The 21713-nt window shown below is 44.2% G+C and overlaps 1 protein-coding gene across 1 annotated transcript; it reads left to right on the forward strand.

The window, feature by feature from the left end:
- Positions 1 to 1703: 1703 nt before the first annotated feature.
- Positions 1704 to 21281, forward strand: fam20ca (FAM20C golgi associated secretory pathway kinase a). The gene is made up of 10 exons (XM_088317165.1): positions 1704 to 2934; positions 3616 to 3800; positions 6332 to 6410; positions 16402 to 16494; positions 17624 to 17739; positions 18144 to 18324; positions 18412 to 18521; positions 18729 to 18810; positions 18961 to 19020; positions 19518 to 21281. Exons 1-10 carry the CDS (start codon positions 2273 to 2275, stop codon positions 19774 to 19776), a joined length of 1827 nt encoding a protein of 608 aa, XP_088173291.1. The 5' UTR covers positions 1704 to 2272; the 3' UTR covers positions 19777 to 21281.
- The last annotated feature ends 432 nt before the right edge of the window (positions 21282 to 21713 follow it).

The following is a 21713-nucleotide window of genomic DNA, read 5'->3' on the forward strand; positions in this document are numbered from 1 at the left end:
ATTTACCTTGAAGTAGAGCTCAGAAATTTAACTTGAGTGTATTGCAATAAGTTTCGTCTTTAAATAACTCATTGTTTAATTTTTGTATTTAACTTTTGTCCATTACACATTTTAATTACCTTTTTTTTTGTTTGTTTTTTGCAATATTTAAAGTGCAATGTTATTATTGAAAACTGCGCATAAAGTTACGGTAACTTACGATAATAAATTTCTGGCGTCCGACCCAAACCTCGTAAATCACAATTTTTTTCAAGAATCTATACTAGTCAATCCAACATGGGTTTTATTTTTGCAATGTATTACGCAATCTAAAGTGTTGAAAGTGTCTTTCTCGTTGGCGTTCCGTTTTGGGTGGTCTCCTGAAAAGTGAATATTTTGGAGGTACGAGGATTCGGCGCGACGGCAGCGAAATAAAGCGACAGTTTGCGTTTTTACATTTTTGATGAGCGCCTGAGCCAGGCAATAATTTTTGGGAGGCGGGGCTTGTGACTAGACATTGTGAGCCGAGTTTAAGACATTTCAATGTTGCTTTCATTTTCTTAAGTGCCACATTTAAAAAAAAAAAAAAAAAGGAAAAAGGAAAAAGTTCACTTCCAGCTCATTGATTGTCAAGTTAACACACACACACACACACACACAGTAAATTTGTCCTTTTCTGTGCCAGACGACTTGCAGCCCATCGCCGTGCCGGCCCATTTGTCAAATCCAAAGTTGATTGCGATTGCTGAGTTCAAATGATTCCTCCATTACAACTTGTGTGTTGCGACACACGCGCGCAGTCAGTCGCCTCTCAACTTGGAATTAGCCGTTCACAAATCACGCGGCTCATAAAACGGCCTAATGGGGCTTGAGGATTTTGCCATTTTTATGGAATGCGGCCATCAAAAGTGAGAGATGCTTTGCCATCAGTCCTCCCCACAAAGACGTGACGTCACTCGATTAGATCAAACGCTTTTGCTCCTTTCCTTTTCGTCAAAGGCAAATCGTCATCACGGATGACTTTCTGTCTCTCCAAATGTTGGTTTGACACCAACTTTGACACGAGCGCAATACAGATTTTACCATGTGTTGTAATTTGGTTCAGAAAAACAATTCCACCTCTTGCCCTTAATTAATAAATATTACGCAATATATGACTATATTACATTCAATGCTATATTCTTCTAAAAATCTGGTGCATTTGCAATCAGCGCAAAATCTTAAATCATCGTTCGCCAATGAAATGAATGACGTTTTCCATTATGTGTTAGCATTAAGCTAGCTCTGGTGATGCTTTGTGGTTGTTTTAAAAACACAACGTGTAATTCCTTGTTTTATGTTTTATTTGACTATGTTTCACCTAGAAGTGGCAACAATTGAATGAATGTTCGCCCTTTTTTTAAATCACTGCCAAATCGAGGCTGTAAATGCCCTAAAGAAATCATACTTACATTTTAGTTTAGGTACTTTTATATTTTTTCTTAAGTACAGAATTTGAATCGCCAGTATGTTCGCCACTCTCTTTATTCGTAGTAGCAATCGAAGTCTGATTATTTTTCTGCTCAAAAGTAGAGCGCTGGCTACATTTGCTCCCCCTGCACGTCTCTGTCCACTCCATAAATATTGTAATAAATGAATGAATGCCGTGATGGGCGTGTTTCAGCGCCCTCGCGTGGCCCCTGGCAGCGTTGCATCCTGCCAGCTTTCGCTGTGTGGGAGCGAGACGTGCAAGCAAGCAAGTCATAGGCGCCGCTTGCATGTGCAGCCAATCGTTTCCTCCTGACGCCACCGAGGCTGGCCTCCTCCACGGGGGCTTCGATCCTCTTCTTGCGCACATACGCGGACGCTGCGCACTTGCGACGGCGACAAGTCAGCGGGAAGAGCTCCAGTGATGGCGGGGATGCAGCTCGCACCTGTCGGCCGCTCTCCGCGTCGTTGACTTCGGCTAAGCTCGCCGCTGCACGCGCAGCATCCGAACGTATCAGCTGTCGTTTACGAGGAATATCGCCATCCTGTTTATTCTTTACGGGACTACTTTGTTTTGTGGACTGCGTTTATTTGTAATTATATACTATTGGACTTTCCTTGCGCGGTGGATTATGTGCACAAATGTGACCGCGCAGGCTTCATGATGTTTCGGAGCAATTTTTCACCTGTTTACTCAAAACTACTCGGCCTGTTCGAGATCAAATAACACGATGGACTTTTTAACCCACGCACGGAACCTCGTTGACGCCAGAGTGTAAGGTGCGCGTGAAGCTGACTTAGTTCGCGTGGAGAAAAGCAACAAAGGATGATCATGTTTCGTAAATTCAGAGTCCTGCTGCTCACGGTGTTCCTCGTGGCGTGCACGGTGCACATCATGATAGACTTGCTGCCCAAACTGGAGAAGGGGACGTCGGCAGCGGACAGCGACGACAGCGGCTGCCAGTGCGCCCACCACGCCGGCAAGGAGTCGCCGGGCTGGGCCAAGCAGCAGCAGAAGCAGCTGCAGCAGCTGCGCGTCAGGTCGGCGGCAGACGCCGGGGCCGGGGCCGGGGCCGGGGCCGGGGCCGGGGCCGGGGCCGGGGCCGGGGCCGGAGCCGGAGCCGGAGCCGGAGCGTGGCCCAACAAGCACACGCTGCGAATCCTACAGGATTTCAGCAGCGAGCCCAACTCCAACCACAGCACCTTGCAGTCCCGCGAGAAGAGCGCGGCGGCCGCGTCGCACCGGAGGAGGGCGGACGCGGACGCCTCGGCCGGGAAGGCGGTCGAGCACAAGCCGCTCATCGGCGAGGCGAGCGGGGGTCGCACGGTGGCCGGACCCGGACCCGGTGCCGATGCACCTCGACTCGTGGCTCTCTTTGAGCATCCTTTGTATAAAATTGCGCTTCCGCCTCTGACGGAGCAGGACACTTTGTTTAACGTCAACACGGATATCAGATTTTATCCCAAAGCCACTGACCAACAAGGATGGTAAATTACTCGAATAGCTTTTGAACCTGTTCTTGTCTGTCTGGGTGGGTCTTCACCTCTCCATCCATTTAGCCATCCAAAATTCTGCTCCAACTGTCCATCCATTCATTCCTTCTTTCCTCATCTATGCATTTGTTCATCCGTTCATCCATCCAATCATACGTCTGTCTATATTCATCCTTCAGACCCCCCCCCCCCCTTCCCTCCTTCCCTCCATACTGACTGAGTGATATCTTCCTGCTTAATTTTGTTGCGTTCAAGGAGGACTCCAACTCATTCTAACGGAGCCGGCACCAAAGAACAACTGCCGATGTCTAAAATCATATCGTAGATTTTTAAGAAGGCAAAAAAAACAAACTTGTTTGGGGGATTTCGATGAAGTGGTTACTTGAAGATCTGCAAGTGACACGAAGTGACCATCACGTTTCTTTCTTTGATCCACTTAGCTCACCTGCACGGTTGTCATCTGCTTGAAAGAGAATTTGTCAGTTTGGAGTCGGCATAATCAAGGAAACTGTAAAGGAAATCTCGTAATATTGCTGCACTTGTTTATTTTCCGGTTTCCTTTGCGTCCGCTTTCTCGTCGTGATGACGCTTCAGATTTATGACCTTGTCTTTACTCTCCAAACCTCAGATCCCTCACCTTGCATTCAAAAACCAAACGTCCGTCCTTTTGTCCAGGTCCCCCGAGGACGGCGACGTGCGTGATGAGGAGAGCGCCCGAGCGGCGGAGGCCACGGCCGAGTCGTACCCCAACTGGCTGCGTTTCCACGTTGGCATCAACCGCTACGAGCTGTACGCCAGACACAACCCGGTGCTGGACGCTCTGCTGCAAGACCTGCTGACGCAGAAGATCACCAGCGTGGGTGAGTCTCGCTGCCAGAAGGCCCGACGTTTCACGATTGCGCCGATGTTGTCAGGCCTTGCGATGCTACGTCGAACGTGTGGGCCTCGTTAATTCCACGGCAACAGCTGTCACTAACGAATAGGGCTGGCTAGCGATTCCAATTTCCAAAATCGATTCCTTTCGATATAGAAGGGTTCGATTCAATTTTCGATTGGCTTTGATTGATTTTCGATTCAATCAAGGATTTGACTTTGGTATGGAAGGCATTCTCAGACAAAACCAATGCTGCAATTTGTGCCTTCATTCTTGTTGCCGCCGACTTCATTGCTTCCGCCATTTTGTTTTGATACGCTACTTTAGTTTAGTGACAAGATCTTGCGTCGTACATTTGTCGGAAAAAGTCGTTGTTAAAAGTCTCGATATGGTTTTATGAATCAATATCGGGTATTAAAAAGAAAATCCATTCACATTAACCAGCCCGGGTAAAATGAATGTACTTTTTGACGTCTATACTCGTCAATGGCAGTCAACGGGTTAATATATACAGCGATTATTTTATTTATTTTTTAAACCCAGCCCTACTAACAAATCTTTTTTTTGAGGCGTTTATCCTTTCGATTATTCAATCGATTACTCGGGTAATCGATTCCATGTCACAAAATTAGCTCGAGCTGTCTCCTCCACGTTACCATCTCACGGTGCAGATGCCATCTTTGGCCACAGTCAAAAAGAAAAAAAAAAAAAATCCATCCATTTTTTTCTGGAGTCACACCTTTACCAAACATTGTCTAGTGAGTGCCTGCAAGCTTTCGTTCCCAGCGACTGCACCTCCTAATTTTCCACCCACGCAGCACTTATCTGTCTGGGTGACACCGCAAAGCAAAGCAAAAGCGAGTCGAGTACAAGATTCGAGCATCTCCCGGGGGCTAATGTTGCTTTATCTGCCCTCAAGTCGCACTCTCCGCGTCGGCCTTTTGTTCCGGCTCGGATGAGGCTCATAAATCAGACGCGCGCTTTGGTGACGCGACGCAGGTGGAAGCTCTGCGGATTTATCATCGCAATGTGAATCTGATTGTGGAGGAGGGAAGGGAGGGGGGCTGGGGGCTGGAGCTTTTCCCGTAAGGCCCGACGACGCCAACGTGTCGCAAGAGGCGGCGGCGGCGGCGGCGGCGGCGTTGTGATGAATTTGCCGACACGCCGAGCAAAAGATGGATAGCGGGTCAACACGAACACGTATTATCGCTTCAATACGAAGACGGATGGCCGTTGGGGTGCAAAGTGCGCTGTTGACGTGGATTGATGTTGTCATGTCACGACAAGACGTCGCATGTCAGCCCGCAAACAATACAGTAAGCTCAGCTTTGCTCTGACTTTTCCACTGCGGGAGGGGGATTACCTTTTTTTTTTCCGATTAAACAACAAAAAGCGAGCAGCGCTCAGCATGGAATTGAGGTCACTCCCTCGAGGTTGGTGGCTTCCGATTGCAGCGCAAGGTCACATGACTCCGACATACATGTGGAATGTGGCGGAGTTTAATCTTCACACTTGATGATGTTACATCTACTTGACCTGCTTCTTAACTGGAGCATTTTGTTTTCTTTCAGACTTGCGTGTTAGTATTTTAATGTGTTTGTTACATCGTGGGGATGGGCGAGTATTATTTGAAGGTATCGGGTACTCTTGAAAGCTGCCGATACCAACCGATGATACTTAAGGCAAAAAAGAAATATATCACATTGAGCAAGTTTTTCAAAAGCCAGTAGTTGGCGCTGCACAAACAAATCATCACAATTGGTCAGTCGCCATCAGGGTTTGTTGTTTAAAAAAAAAATTAAAAAATTCAGAGCCGGCGGCCATCTTGAACACAACGCTGTCGTGAGATGCTCAAGTGGATGCGCTCTCATGAATGCACAAATCCCACAAAAACAGCCGCACATTTCGTTTGCCTTTTATTACGATTGTTCATTTCATCGTTTAATATTTCTTCTCGATTGTAGTACATCTCTCATTTTCATATCATCAGAAGAGATGAATGTTACTGAAAGGCTTGTGACAGCGCTACCTCAATGCTCATTCCGTTAGCTCGTCCGTGCATTTCGCTATACATGTTCGCATTAAGACTTTTATGTTGGTTCTGCCAAAGTGCTGCTGATCAAACTATTCTATTTAACTGCAATTCGAAATGGAGATGAAATTTATAAAATGTAAATATTTATTTCGTAAGGTGCATAAGACATAAAAGGCATTCGGACAAAACCAGCATCAGTTTGATTTTGGACGTTCTAAACAACAACAAAATGCCAATCTCTCTGTGAATCCCCAAAAAAAAAAAAAAAAAATGTCACTCGGTCCACTGATTATTTTCATGCCACTTGTCCAAAGTGCGCCCAATTCCGCTTTGATTGCTCATTGCGGTCAGTGGATGTGATTGCTTTTGTTGCGCTTTTGTGCCAAATTGCTTTTCCAATTTGACAGCTCCCAAAAAAACAGCTGTGATGACGCGCAGGTTTTCTCATTTTCCTTTTTTTTTTTTCCTCTCCTTTCTTGCAGCCATGAAATCAGGAGGCACCCAGCTCAAGCTGATCATGACCTTCCACAACTACGGCCAAGCTCTGTTCAAACCCATGAAGTAAGTCGATCACAACGCTGCACTCGGACTTTGCGGCAAAAGAGCCGAGAAGCACAAGTTTTGTCTAATCTAATGAGCCCACTTGAAATGCGTACGCTTGAAATCAAAATCTCCTGCGGATTGTTTCCAAGCTCCGCCGCTGCATCTTTGGCTGCGTTGAGATGCGCCTTCATTTTCTGACGTCTGTCTGCGTTTTAATGAACATCAACACGCTTACGTGTTAATTAACGCAAGCGCCGGGCCGCCTTTGGGGAGACGTTTACGCTGCCGAAATGAAAACAAAAAATCTCCAGCCTCTCTCGCTCGCTCTCTCTTTCTTTCTTTCTCTCGGCTGCCCCGTTGAATTCCCCCGGCAACGCGGATAAACAGCGTCCAGGCCAACTGGGCTGTGATCAAAAGTAATTGCATGCTCACGAGCTCGCTTTGAAGGCTTGGCAACTGCAGAATGTTCGCTGGAGACGATTCGATTCGATGAGTCGGTGGAAATAGCGTTAAGGACGTGCAAAACTGGATTTTTTCAAAGACGCGTTGCATTGTGGGTGCTGTAGTTCACGCGGCCGACGTCGTCTCAGATGTAAGCGGGCGAGTTTTGCCAGAGAAATTACTTTCTCCCGACCCTGAAGACGTTTACAAAATGTTTAGGATGGAAGAAACCACCACTGAAAACGATTCTAGTCTTCAAAAATGACGCTTTTTATTATTTTTTTTAATTTTCTCTCTTCCTTCTCGGTAATTTTTTTTCTTCCGGTGTGACGTCACTACGTCACGCCGAGGCCCCGCGAAAACGCTCCACACGCCACGCCAGCCTGGCACGACTGTCTGCCGCTTCTCCGGATACGTGCCAAAGTCACAAATATGACGTCTGACTAATTGGATCATCCCCTCCGCTCCACGCCGCTCGAATGTCACCGATTCCATTTCGGTCTTAATCTCACCCGCGTTTGTCACTCACCGCTGTCGTCTGTTATGTCATCGCGCATGCTGGCTTCATGTTTTCGTTTTCATGCTCGACGTGGAAGGACGCGCATTTGTGTCGTGTTTATGCAAAAAAAAAAAAAAAAATTGTCGTCTTGCGTCTGGTGCGCGTGGACCGGATTGCTTTTGACAAAATTGGCTCGTAGCGCTCGCCGTGGCAGTCGCAGCGAAACCGAAACCGCTGCTTTATTTCTGTCGGGCGGGGGAGGGACTCAATTGGATTTGTCGTTGTTTGTCTGTCTTTTGTGTCTGCCAAGGACGCCGGTCACAGCTTGATTTAGAAACGCGTTGGCATTGTTTGTGTTTTGCGCAACATCTGCTTCATTTTGAGGAATTTGGGCCGAATGACAACTTTATTATTTATATATTTAGATTTCAGTCACTTGATTGAGCTTCACCATTTTGGAATTTGTGTCAAAACGTATCATCCGAGTAATTTAATTGTCAATTAAAACTGAGCGTCTTTCAGGTTCTGTAACTATGCGAGTCCATAGGTGGCACAGTCTGCTGTTTTTGATGAGAAATAAATCTAAATACGTTTGACTTCTTCCGACTCCTTCCGAGATTGTTGTTGTGTGTGTTTTTTTTTTTTTATTCTACCCCGACTGCATATTGAAAAATCAACTTCAATTAATGAACGGGTGTCTCTCTTAAAGTGCGACCCGTGACAGATTTAAAAGGACCATGTCAAGCTTTCACGATGACATAACTGGGTTAAATGAGAGACGAGCGGCAGAGAAGATTGTGACGTTGACGCCTTGTTGCGGAAGCAGAAGAGCTGCCGTTTTATCCTCAACGAGCGTCGCTTCTTCACGGCAGCGTCGTTAAAAGGGACTCACGGCACAAATAACAAGCATCTGTGGCCAAAAATCTCACGTTGAGCTGTTTCGCAACACTTCTGTTGTTGGCGGAATTGAAAAGCAATGATATGTAAAAAACGAGCGACCATAATAGCATCACATCCATCACGTTGAGCAGCAGAAAATCCAAACTGCTCGCGTTGTTGTTAAGAGTCTGAACGGGTTGGAAATGCAAACAACCGTTCACAAACACGTTTCGATGCGCCGGGAATTAATGACATCTAAATGTATGCATTTAAGACGTGCCACACGAAAACACACGCGCAAATCCCCACGGCACGGCGTGTATCATATTCGAGAGAGTCACAATATGCATTTTTTTTTAAAACTCCTTCCTTCTCCTTATATAAAGACGTTTATTTAAAAAAAAAAAAAAAAAAAGTGTTCGTTAAAGAGCTCCCGCCAGAGCCTTCGGAATACTGAGGAACTTCAAAGGATTTGGAATCGATATCTACAATGGGACATAATTGAAATGGGAAAAAAATTCTCTTCCTCTGCTGCTTCTCAACGCCTTTTGAATGTACCTGTAAAGTGAAAATATTTCTCGTTCGTGTGGCAGACGACAAGGAAGAACGTTAAAGTAATTTAAAAAAAAAAAAGAAAATTTCAAACGAGGCTCCAAAATTTCTGTTTGAAATTTCTTTACTTGAATCCCCTGGTAGTTAGAAAATATATCCCACCGAGCCCCGCAATCCGAGGCGCTAGCATGCTGTTAATGAGCAAGCTAGCTAGCTAGATAGCTAACTGCTTGTGCTAGCCTCAAGTTTTGATTTGGCGGGAAAGGCTGACTCCAGATGAGGCTGTTTTACCCCCCCCCCAAAAAAAAGGGAATATATTCAATTAGGAAACTGAAAGAGCAAAACAATTTGACAATATTGTTCCTCAAACTTTCATCAGCTGGAGAGGTTTTCCACTTTGTAAGCGTTTTAGAGCTCAAGCATCAAACATCTGGGAGTGCGCGCGGCGCGGACGTCGGAAGGCGCCGCCGACTGCAAAATTCACTCAAGAGGGCATGTTGTGCGGGGGGGGGGGTGACAGAGTTCAGGCGGCAGAGGCGCTGGACGATTGGGGCGTATCGGCGAGCCAAGCCGCAGCTGTGGCCGCTCCTGCGGAGATTTGGATGAATTACGCGGGTGGTGTTGACGGCGTGTCAGCACGCTGCACACGATAAGACGAGTCGGCGCAATTCTCCAGCAGTCGGCCTTCAGCGGGGTCTGCCAAATGCCACTAAAATGTTTCTTTTCTCTTTATCGGATGATGTCCATTTGTGTCATTGAGTACGGATGTGATGCCTTTTAAGAGAGGGTTGCGTCTGAGAGTTTTTAAAATACAAATGTTTGTCCTTTTGCCAACATCGTGTGCAAAAAAAAAAAAAATGGCTACCTGGGGAGGGGGAAGCGGCAGTAAAACAGGCCAAAATCCAGATGCCAAGGTGTGAGCGAGCGCAGGTGACTACTTTGGCGTGGTTCAAATATTCAAACATTTGAAGTAGCCGCGCTAATTTCCAGAGCACTAAATTAGAATAACCTTTATCGTTGTCGGGCACACCATGGTCCCGTTTTATTTCTCTTTTACGCTCACAGTGAGTGTAAAATAAAACTAAAAATGAACACTCATAAAAAGTCGCCGCAAGCTTTGAGCTGACCTTTTTAAAGACAACTTGAACGCAATAAAGTGAGTGTATCCACTTAGGGCTCGTTAAGAAGTTCCCCCGAGTGCATTAAAAGTTGCTCGAATTCAAAATACATTCAAGTTACATTGATGTCGCATCCCCCAAACGATTTATCGAGAGAAACTTTGCATCCCCGTCACATATTTTCGATGTGCAGTCTCAGACGTTGTCGCTTTTCACTTGAGTCTCGTCTCACACACACACGCGCACACACGCGCATGAACAATCCCATGCCCGAGGAAAGCGAAACAGAGAGCTTCTCAGGACACAAGCCAGCAATTTTGTTTGCGCTGGCTGTCCGAATCAATGACAATCTGGAGTCATCAAGCAGACTTTGTTTTTTTTTTTTACATTTGCTATTTTCCTCCCACAAATCACACGATTGTGTGACAAGGGTTAAATGTCTTCCGATTTTTTTTTTTGTAGTCGACGCTAAGGTGAAGCTTGTTGGCATCTCCGATGAATTGATGCTTGTGCTCTAATTCTGTAACGCGCTTCTTGATATAATACGTTTTTTTTTTTCTTCTTCCGTCTTTGCGTGCGTCTCAACGCTTTTGTCTGCTTCGTCGTCTGCTCAGCTTCAAGTGGGTTTTTTGATTCGGGAGGGTCGACAGTTTGCAGAACGCGTCAGTCTGTCAGGGCAAATCTCTGATGAGTTCCTTTCTGACAGGCAAACTGCCAACTCAGACACTCTGGAAGGGAAAAAAAAAACAAAAAAACATCCCCGCACAGAGCACTTTTCTTATTTTTAGAATCCCAAGCTTTCAACTCTCCTTACGCACTTCACATGGAGACATCGCTCATGAATGTTTTACTAGGTCAACTCCTCAGGAGGCTGAGGTTTTTTTTTTTCCCCTCCATCCTTTCCTTGTTTGTCCTTCTCTCACTTTCTATCTGGTTTACTTTCTACAATGTCAGGTTTATGTGGCTAAACTGAGTTGAGCTAAGCTAGGCTAAACTAAACTAAGCTAAGCTAAGCTAAACTAAACTAAACTGAACTAAGCTAATCTAAACTAAGATAAGCTAAAATAAGCTAAACTAAGCTAAGCTAAACTAAATTAAGACAAGATAAGCTAAGCTAAAATAAGCTAAGCTAAAATAAAATAAGCTAGGCTAAGATAAGATAAGCTAGGCTAGGCTAGGCTAAGCTAAACTAAGATAAGATAAACTAAACTAAGATAAGCTAAGCTAAGCTAAGCTAAGCTTTATACCTGCCTCCTGGTTGCTCCTTGAAATTGCTGCCATAGCTTTTTGCTGCGCAGCTTTGAAAAATTTCTACCGTCAAAGTTTTTGTGTTGCTGCTCGTGGATCGCTGTCCGCACTTTGGAATCACTCAGCCATGCGCTGATTTTGGGATAACTTTGGGAAAATACTTGGAACTGCTCGTTACAAGAATTTGGAAGAAAAGGGAACTGCAGCCATAAAATATAAATGTCGTTGAGTCACCTTCAAAACTTTTGGGCATGACTCTAAAGTTAAAGCGCAAATAGTATTTTGGCTTCTATTTTTAGTGAGTCGATGCTTGCTTTTATATTTGTTGGTACTCGTCCAAGTGAATTTGCGTCGTTGCGCTTGTGTGTTGTGGCACGCTAGCATGTCTGTTACGACTCGCCTCGCTTGCGCAGACATCGCACCGTGTCATTATGAAGTCTCAAATGTGGCTTGGGTGAATTCCCGGCCTTCCCCACAAGGAATGTCGCTGGTGCTTTTTTGTCTGGAATGCCGCAAATGTGCCTCCAGGAGATGCGTTTTCGACATCCAAATTGACCGCGTCTTTTTTTAGACGGAAGGATAAGCAAAGCGGGGCTCATGTGATTTATGGGACGAGATGCTGCAGTGAAACACAACAAACAAGTTCAAAAGTGGGGGGGGGGGGGGTGCGCGAACGTCGCAAATCAACTGCCGCTCGCCAGCCACTGGACCACACGCGGGTCTTCGTTTCGCACCGCAGCGTTTTTGATTAGAAACTTGGAGATGACGGATCAAAGCGCAGCAAAAATGTAAAGCATCGTCTTGACAGAGGAATGACTTGGGAGCTTTTCCTGAAACCATTTTTATTGCGAGCGCTTTTCGGTGGCAATGAACTCAACTCAACAAGCAGCGGTTTGGCGTCATTTAAAAAAAAAAAAAAAATCATCTTCAAAAAGAGACTTCAAGCTACGTTTAGCGTATGCCTTGATTCTAAACACATGAAAATGTGTCCCTGAGATCAAAGATTGAACAAAACCTAACATCACTTAGTCATATATTCTTTATCCTCTGCACGGAACGACATATTAGTGCCGTATTGATGAAATGACAGCGAAGTTGAGATATTATTATAAACGCCCAGCAAAGTTGGAAATGAGACAAGCCCCACATTGCAACATGGCTGCCACATCCAGGCAAGGATCGCCTCGAAATCAAGCGGGATTTATGCTGCCGCCACGTGGATGAGGTGGAAGGAGCAGCATTCAATTGACGCAATCTAAAAAAAATTAAAAAAATATGAATAAATAAATCATTAACATTCTTTGAAATTATATGATTAATCTTTTTATGAAGGACATTTTTCCAAAATTTTGGAGGATTTCCATCCTCTTCAACCAGGAAATAAAGAAAGATTATTGCGTTGGAAATGAAATGAGGATGGACAGTGTGCCCCAAAATTTGTGTGCGGCAGCAGCAGAAGAATACAATCATTGTGCCTCAGCAACATCCGAGTCGGGCTCGCCGTGGCTGTGCTGATTGTCTGGCCAGGAAGTGGGAAGGGCCACCTGACTCAGGTTTGGCATCGCCAGGCCAACAAGCGCCGAAACCTGATCCCGACCCACTGAGCCCTTTTCAGCGCTTCTATCATGTTTGTGCTCAATCCAGTTTTTTTTTTCTTTTTTTCACCCTGACACAATTAGCCGATCAATTAGAAGAGAAAGCTTGAAAGACCATTCAAGCCGTTCTTTTGAAGTCGTCATTCGTCATCGCTAATCAAAGGCCTGACTTGTACGAGCGGCCGACCGATTCCTAATGTCCACCTCTGCAAAGCAGCTTTTGTTTTCCTCTTTTTTGTTTGTAAACCGGACGCTGAGCTGGAAACTGTCGCAACATAAATGGCCCGCACGCTGGGTGAACAGCAACGATGCATTGATTTATTATTTTTTTTCAACTCCAAATGCACTCGACTGAATTCCATTCATCCTCAGATGTACTCAACTTGCATGTTGCTTTGCCGCTATATAAAGTCAACTTGTTATTTTTTTTATTTTTTTTTTTTCTCCTGGGCTTTTGACCACTTCCTCATTCACGGTCGTCCGTCAGCCACTCTTGGCTCCGATGACATCTCTCAAGCAGCATTTAGCCTCTGATGGATGGTTTCTATTTGGGAAAAAAAAAGGGCCAGCCCCACCGCAAGTCGGCGAGCGCGACACACAGGCAGACGCTTGACGGCTCCAAATAGGAACGCGCAAACACCTTTGCCTGCGTTGGCGGCCTCGCTCGCAACGCAAAACACTTCCCAGCCCAAAGACGCTTGAAATTGTCTGCTGCTTGTTTTTGTTTGTTTTTTTTCCTTCTTGAACGTTGTTCATTTTCAGTCACCGCTGAGCAATGAAGAGAAAGGCGAGCTTGGAAATAACAAGAAGGCCGGCCGCTGGAATGTGTTTTTTTTTTGGTGGGTTTTTTTTTGGGCGGGGTGAAATAAGATGAAGAGTTTTCAGATTACGTAACACGGTTTGCATCTGCGCTGTTATCGACCATTGCCAACGATCTGACGGAAATAACTTTGAACGAGCAAAGCTGTCATGTTAGAGATGAGCGGCCGTCAAACTTTTTTTGCGCTGGTGCCACCTTCGCACTGACGCTCTCCAAGTATCACAATCGTGAAAGGTCAAAGGGTTCCTAAAAAATCTGACCGAGGCTTTATTCCTTCATTTTTTTTAAATCAATAGATAAATAAATATATTTAAGTTAGCACGTAAACGTTGCGCTTAAATATGGGGAACTCAAAAAAATTGCACTTGATGATTAAGGAAAACAGATAAACAAACGAAAAGATGAAATGTTTTGTACGGAAAAGTCAAATACAACTAAATTGTACTGTACTGGATTTAAAATGGAAAAAAAAAAACAGTGTGTCTAAAATATATATTTTTTTAAATACTTCAATTGATATGTATTGCACAAAAAGTTCAAGAAATAAATATTTAAACGCAGTTGAAATCAAATTTGGCACTTTTGGAGAAGAAGTTCCGGCTGGGAAAGTCTTCATGACCATCCAAAAAAAAAAAAAAAAAATTCCACGTTCTGCGAACGTAAAAGAAGGCAGTTGTGAAATCGTCAATGTGCCAAGAGGAAATTGTGGCGAGTGTTTTTCTGAAGCGGGGCAACAATTATTTGGAGGAAGCACAGCGTGAATCATGCATGCGACATTTTTAGTTTGGGAAATTCCACTTGGGTGTTTATTTGTCTTGTGTTCTGTTTCCACTTCTTGATTCCAAAGAACCGGTTTTGCTGTCGCTGCTGATGGCATCGAAAAAAAAGTCAAACACACATTGTGGAAATCAACCTTTTTTTTGGTCAGCCTAAAAAAAAAAAAGAATACTTGACGTTCCAAGTATGAGAATCAATAAACGTTGAAAAACAAAACACTTGTAAAAGAGTAAATCGTGATTTATTTGTTCATTATTTTTTTTATTTTATTTTGGGAGAATGACTATTTTAGACTTTCCCTGCAGCTCTTACATCAAGTCAAGGATGACACCAATTCAATGGCGGTTCTTTAGTCAGACGACATCATTGTACTCAATTTAGTCTTTTTTTAAAATTTATTTATTTATTTTCATTTTTAACGTGATCAGAGCTGACCCAAGATTAGCCTCCATGTTGCGACGAATCCCGCACAATTTCTAATCGGAATTCTATGCAAAGCCTGTGGAGAAAATGCCAATGGATTTCCTCGCTGCTATTGAAAACGGTTCGCTTAATCCTCGGCGGATGGATATGTAAATATGAGCAAGAGTGGATTTGCTTTGCTGCGACGCTCATCCTTGTTGCGGGTCAACCCCAAAACTGCTTTTGTTTGTTGTCAAGAGTCAGCGAGGGAAGCTCGGAACCTGTCGTGTCATTCTTGGATTTCAAAACCTCCTAATCCCTTTTCATGACATCATCACTGACGCCGGTAACGCGCTGCACTAATGCATCCTTTGTATTTTATTTTCTTACAGTGAAGACTGATGTCACGCGTTCATTGTCTCCGTGAAGTCATCTGACTGCAATTCGTTTGCACGTTGACGTGTTGTCGTTAAGATGCATGAAGGCGTAAAGTTTTTGTCTGTCTTTAAATTAAGAAGCTCTATCGATCCCAAAATTTTGGGGTTTGGAATCCTGGGAGAGAAGATAGCGAGCGAGGCTTTGAAGCGCCGCCTGATCCTTGACGGCGACCGTGAGCCATCTGGCCAGATGAGGCCGCCTCTCTGTCCTGCTGACTCTTGATCACGACTCAAGCTCATGCTCGCTCGCTCGCTCGCTCACGCACGCGCTGGCTCACGCGCACAATTTATCAGTTGTATGTGAAGAGCTGCCAGAGAGGTTCTGGTGCTCCCAGATAGTGACCTCGCCTGCAGGCCGCCGCGGATGACCTCAAAGACGCAGCGCTTTCTGTCCAAATTCCACACCTGGCTTTCTCTTTCGCTGCTTTTATTGCGGATGCTCGGAAGGCCAAGAACGTGTGAAGGGAGTGGCGGTTGAACTTAAGAAGCATGTTTTTGTGCTACCCGAAGCTTTTGGACAAACTCTGGGATTTTTTTATTTCATGTGAAAATTAACTTAAAAAATTTAAATTAACTTCATGAAATGCCATCAACGGGAATTGTGTTGAGTGCCAATGACGTAAATTTCCGTCAATTCCATTTTCTTGAGGACGGGGGGGGGGTCTTGGCTAACTCTGATTTGATCATAAGCTGGCAAAGTTCCCCAAAAACTTTAACGTTGGCCAACGGACGTAAAAACTGTCAGTCTGGATGAATTCCCACTTGTTTGCATTTATTTTCAGTATGTGCATGAGTTGGGAAAAGTAGTGATGTTCATCCCTCGCATTTGCAACTGCAGCATTCTCCTCCTCTGCGCCGCGCAACATGCTGCGGCTTTAAGCTCATGTAAGTAAGTAAGAGCTTAAAAATGACCGAGTCAGCACTAACGGACTGACGGGCACCCCAACGCGCGCACACACGCACCAGTTAGTTTCATTCTATTTTATTTCTGTTCACCCGTTGTGGCCGTGTCAGCGCAAGCAAAGCAAATCAGATGAAAGACGTGTGAGGAACCGTATGGAAATGCAGCGGCATCTTGATTTGTGAATTGGATTCATTCCGTCACTCATACTCACATGTTTATTTATTATACATTTTGAGCCAGTGAAGCATGTGACCCGGTATCACCCGAAATTGTTTTTTTTTTTTTTTTTTCAATTCTTCCTGCTCTTGTTGACATCGCCCTTCATTTCCTTCCTCAGGCAGACGCGCGAGCAGCAAACACCTCCCGACTTCTTCTACTTCTCTGACTTTGAGAGGCACAACGCTGAGGTTGCCGCCTTCCACTTGGACAGGTGAGCCCCACCGTTGCTTTCTTCTTCCCACAAGAGCAGCTCGTCGTTTGGAGGTGCTCGCTCTGTGACGCAGAGATTTCTTTTTTTTTTTTTTTAATCGGAGTCACACCTGTTCATCCGTGCAGACGCCGCCGCATTAGAAGCAAAAGTGCAACGTTAATAGACTTAAACGGCGAATATTTAAACGGGATTTGAGCACACGAGGGATTAGATGAGCACACCGAGTGCTGGGATCATCTCTTTGTAATCGCTGTTGAATTTGTGGATTTTCACATGATCCCTTTACGCGACAAGCTCAAATTACAAACTATGAATCATTCCAGCGCAGGTTATCAAAAGTTGAGCTGCGGCCGTCTAGCAGCAGCTGGATCAGGCTTTTTTTTTTTATTTATTTATTTTTTTTATTTCAAAATCATGTCCCAAATGAAAGAAAAATATTAAATTTTACAAATATGAATTATTTATGATATGTGATGGCTTGATTGTGAAAACAGAGCGAGCATTACTTCTTTCCATTTCTTACCTTGAATTGGAGGTTAGTTTATCTTCTCATCTGTTTGAACTCCTTCAGTGCACACACACACACACACACACACACACACACACACACACATGCACCCCCCAAGATGGCCAGACAGGTGCTCCTTTGTCACGACGGCCCAACGTGACGGTGCAGATTGCAGCTCCTGAATGCCGTCCTCTGTAAGCTTAGGTTTCTGCAACGCTGCTCGGATCAGCACGTCAGCCTGCGTGTGTGTGTGTGTGTGTGTGTGTGTGTGCGCGTCTGTTCCCACGAGGCTTACTCTCAAACGGGTCACTCGGAAAAGTAAACAAGGGACAGTGTTCTTATGTTCAAAAGAAGAAAAAGCAAAGCCAGGATGCCAAATTGCTCTTGTGAGTTGTCACTTGATTTAGCATTTTGTCCTGATTTTTATTTTTTTTTTTTCACGTGAATGCGTTTGTGTACTGAAATCAAGAATAAAGTGAAAATTGCTCCCTTCATTTTAGAGACTGTACTAAATTGCCATGAAAGCGTCGGGATGGATGGCTGCGTTTTTTGGCGTGGATGAATGCCATGTCCATTTTCCGGACGTCACTTGAGAATGCAGCTTGTCCGATTTGCTTTCAGGATCCTGGACTTCCGGAGAGTTCCCCCGGTGGCCGGGCGGCTGGTCAACATGACGCGAGAGATCCGAGACGTGACGCGGGATAAAAAGTTATGGAGGACTTTCTTCATCTCGCCAGGTACAAACGACACGAGTCGCCTCACAACACAACACAAGTCATTGCCAACTTTGCTCGACAATGAATATGATGGCGAGTGAGTCATTTCCAAGTCCGACCACAAGGTGGCGATGGAGCAGATTTCGATTAAAAAAAAAAAAAGAAGCATAGGTGGCAAAACGCTCTGACTTTTTACTTGTCCAACTGCAGATACTTAACAAAAGAGTTTAAAAATGAAATATTTCTCCAAATCCGGTCCTTGAGACTTTTTTTAATTCTTAATTATGACCTTTTATAACCATTTTGATAAGTTGAAACTGGTGGGAAAAGTTCTGCACATTCACACCCGATATTTTCCCCTTTTCATTCCGAAACCGAAACGTTTGCGTTGCTCACGTGCGCGTGTCGTCTGTTCTTTGCGGCAGCCAATAACGTGTGCTTCTACGGCGAATGCTCGTACTACTGCTCCACCGAGCACGCGCTGTGCGGCAAACCGGATCAGATCGAAGGCTCCCTGGCCGCCTTCCTGCCCGACCTCACGCTGGCCAAGCGCAAGACGTGGAGGAACCCCTGGAGACGCTCGTACCACAAACGCAAGAAGGCCGAGTCCGTTTTTTTTTTTGTTTTTTTTTTTCTTTATGTGACTTTTCAAAATGACCCCTTCTTGATCTTTTGTTTTCTTAACGCCAACAGGTGGGAGGTGGATCCCGATTACTGTGACGAGGTGAAGCAGACGCCGCCGTACGACCGCGGCACTCGACTCTTGGATGTCATGGATATGACCATCTTTGACTTCCTCATGGGTAACAGCCGACAACTTTGGTTCAGCCGGAAAAAAAAAAAAATTAAATAAATAATATAAATTTATAAATTATTATTATATTAATTAAATTAAATTAATTAATTATGTTAATTAAATTTATACATTTTTTTAGTGGCAAATTGTGTCAGCGTTTAAACATGACATGAAAGCGTATTTCTCGCTCGTCAAGTTTGCTTTTCCTTTCCAGGTAACATGGATCGCCATCATTACGAAACTTTTGAGAAATTTGGGAATGACACGTTCATTATTCACCTTGACAACGGACGAGGGTAATGGCGACACTTTCAAAACTTCCATTTTGAGTCCTGAATTTGGCTCATCATTGCGTCTCAATTTGAGAATTTTGAACACAATTTTGGATCGCCAAAATTCAACTCTGTCTCACTTTCTACAAACAGTTGTTCTGTTGCCTCTTTCAGGTTTGGGAAACACTCCCACGATGAGATGTCCATCCTGGTGCCGCTCAGTCAATGCTGCAGGTCAGAGGACCAGAACCTTTTCACTGAACACAATCTTTCTTTTTTATATATTTTTTTAAATATATCAAACATTTGGAAAAGACGAAACATGGACCTTGTTTTGTCGGTTACTTGTGTTATCCTTGGGGCTAACTAGCACCTGCTGGCACATTTTTTTTTTTTAGGACAATGCACCTTAATCAGAGCAAAATGATTCAATGTTTCCTCTGTCTCTTTCATCCTGCTCCCTCCCTCCTCCTCTGCCACGTGTAACTGCTCACCCCTCCCCGCTCTGCTCACTGAGAAGAAGACCAAAAAAAGTTAATGGCAGTCTCAGAGAGGCATTTCGTTTGCGTAACTCTGCAAGCAGCCAATCATAAAAGATCTCATTACCGGTGACAGGCGGTTATTTAAAACGTGACTTTTTAAAACTCGCAAACCGGTTATTGACACATGCCTACTTGGAATATTCCAAAATCAAAGAAAGCATACAAACAAAAGTGCTGCTTCGATTGCAGAGTGAAGAAGTCCACCTTCCTCCGTCTTCAACTGCTGGCCAAGGAAGACTACCGGCTGAGTGCCCTGATGGAGGAGTCCCTCCTCCGAGACCGCCTGTCCCCGGTTCTCATCGGACCCCACCTGCAGGCCCTGGACCGCCGGCTGGGCTTGGTGCTGCAAGTGCTGGCCGACTGCGTGGAGAAAGAAGGCTACGGCAACGTGGTGGAGCAAGATGTGGACGGCCAGTCCGGTGTTCACCGGGCGTCCGATCACAGGTAGTGAGGACCAGGCCAGAATGGGAACGGTGGATGCGGGACCACTGGGACCAGTCCCGCTTTTCATATCACGCTGAATTCAGTGAATTCCAAGACTTGTCATCAAAGCCTCTGTGGGAGTTTGTTTATCACAGAGACGGACGGACGGACTTTCGGATACGGGAAAAGACTTGACGAACATTTTGCTTTGATCCCGCGCGAGATCCGCTGGCCGGGGTCTGTTTCATGTCAACATTTTATTTCGGCTTTAGTTTCAAATAAACTATCACTGATGCGATCAGAAGATGGACCGAGCTATTCGAACAATTCGTTTATTTGGTGTCCAGTCGACCACCAACTTGATCGATTGCGACCGGCCCGACTCACAAAGTCAAGATTGACTCCCAATGAAATGCATTGAGAAAAAAAAAATTTAAAATTAAATTTGCCCAAAAATGCTGGTAAACATTCAATCAATAGAAAATGAGCGGAGGAACCCGATAACCTCCAAAATAATTTAAAAATACAGATTTTAAATCCGACTGTGTATGATGAGAAGTTTTATAATAATAAATAATAATAATAAAATAATTTGGATTGTAAACGGTGGCAGCCAGAACATCCCTGGAGTGGACCAGGTTATGTTCGCTGTCATGTCTTATTTTGCAGGTCCGATTAATAACAACATTGATCGATCAGCAAATTATGACAACCGATCACAGATACAAAAAAAAAAAAAACATGCAAATATGCGGGTCGCAGCATTATGTCAGAAAATCAACGTTAGCAGTTGTGCAATATGATTTTTTTTTTTATTATTTTTTTAGTGTTACTGTCTTTTTTCGTCCTACACCAAATATTCCGAAACCTTCTAAATGTTCTACGACGACATTATACGCAGTGTCTTTTACTTGCCTTATTCCACTTGTGTTTCAAGTCGCGGACATTGTCGTCCCCTTTGCGGGATTCATTTACACTAAATGCAGTCTGAGATTACAAACTCACATTCAACTCGAAATGATATAGATCATTTTTTATCAGATTTTCACATGAGACTTTTAATGTCTTCTTATTTAATGAAATTGTTTCATACAAAAAAATAAGTTACAATTTGTATGTCGGTTTACTTTTTGCGAAGAGTCCGAAAAAGTATTTATTGGTGAGCCACAAATTAATCTTGGTTAGCGTTGCGATGCTCTTCGCGTTGACTTGTCTTATTTTTCAATCCACCTTACAAGTGAATGTTGATGGGAAGTGCGGGAACTATACGACAGGTCAGATGTTAAAAAAAAAAAAGAAATGGGAAAGCGGTGCCATGCTTGATGTCACCCACAGACATTAAAATAATAGCTGGCTGTGCGTTTGAGTTTTTTTTTTTTTTTTGTCCTCTCCGTTGTAAATACAAAGACATACTTTGCTGAGCTAACAAACGTCAGTTTGCGGTGATTGGCTTGTTTTCTGCTATTGCGTTGTTACTGTGAAGATCTGTTTACTGACGTGTGCAATCCAAATAAAAGAGAGGAGAAACTACCCAGTGACTGAGGAAAGGGGGCGGGATTTGTAATTTGGTCAGAGGCAGCAGGTAAATTCGTGGGCGTGTAGACATGGCGCAATCACGTGGTAGGTTGAGTTTGAGTTCAAATTAAGTTTACCTGTAAAGGTTACTATTGAGAATTAAAATGACCCCTACAAAACATTTTATTTTTAATTTGGACATTAGAAACCTACAGATCTCGTTGCTATTAATAGTTTGAGGGGTGCTGTCCTTGGTCCTGATAGAGAGCGGATTGATGAGTAAGTGCACTACCAACGTTATCCAGCAGAGAGCGCCAGTGCATCGCAGTCCTGCTGGAAATTTAGCTTCAAAAAGATTCCAGAAAATAAGCACTAGATGGCAGTATTGAGCTAGTCTAAAGTTTTCAAAGCCCAAAGCGCCGTTTGTGGCGGCTAATGACTCCTGGT

This window comes from Idiotropiscis lumnitzeri, chromosome 15 (genome assembly GCF_059441095.1).
Source record: "Idiotropiscis lumnitzeri isolate Australia: NSW breed Sydney's pygmy pipehorse chromosome 15, RoL_Ilum_1.0, whole genome shotgun sequence".
NCBI lineage: Eukaryota > Metazoa > Chordata > Actinopteri > Syngnathiformes > Syngnathidae > Idiotropiscis > Idiotropiscis lumnitzeri.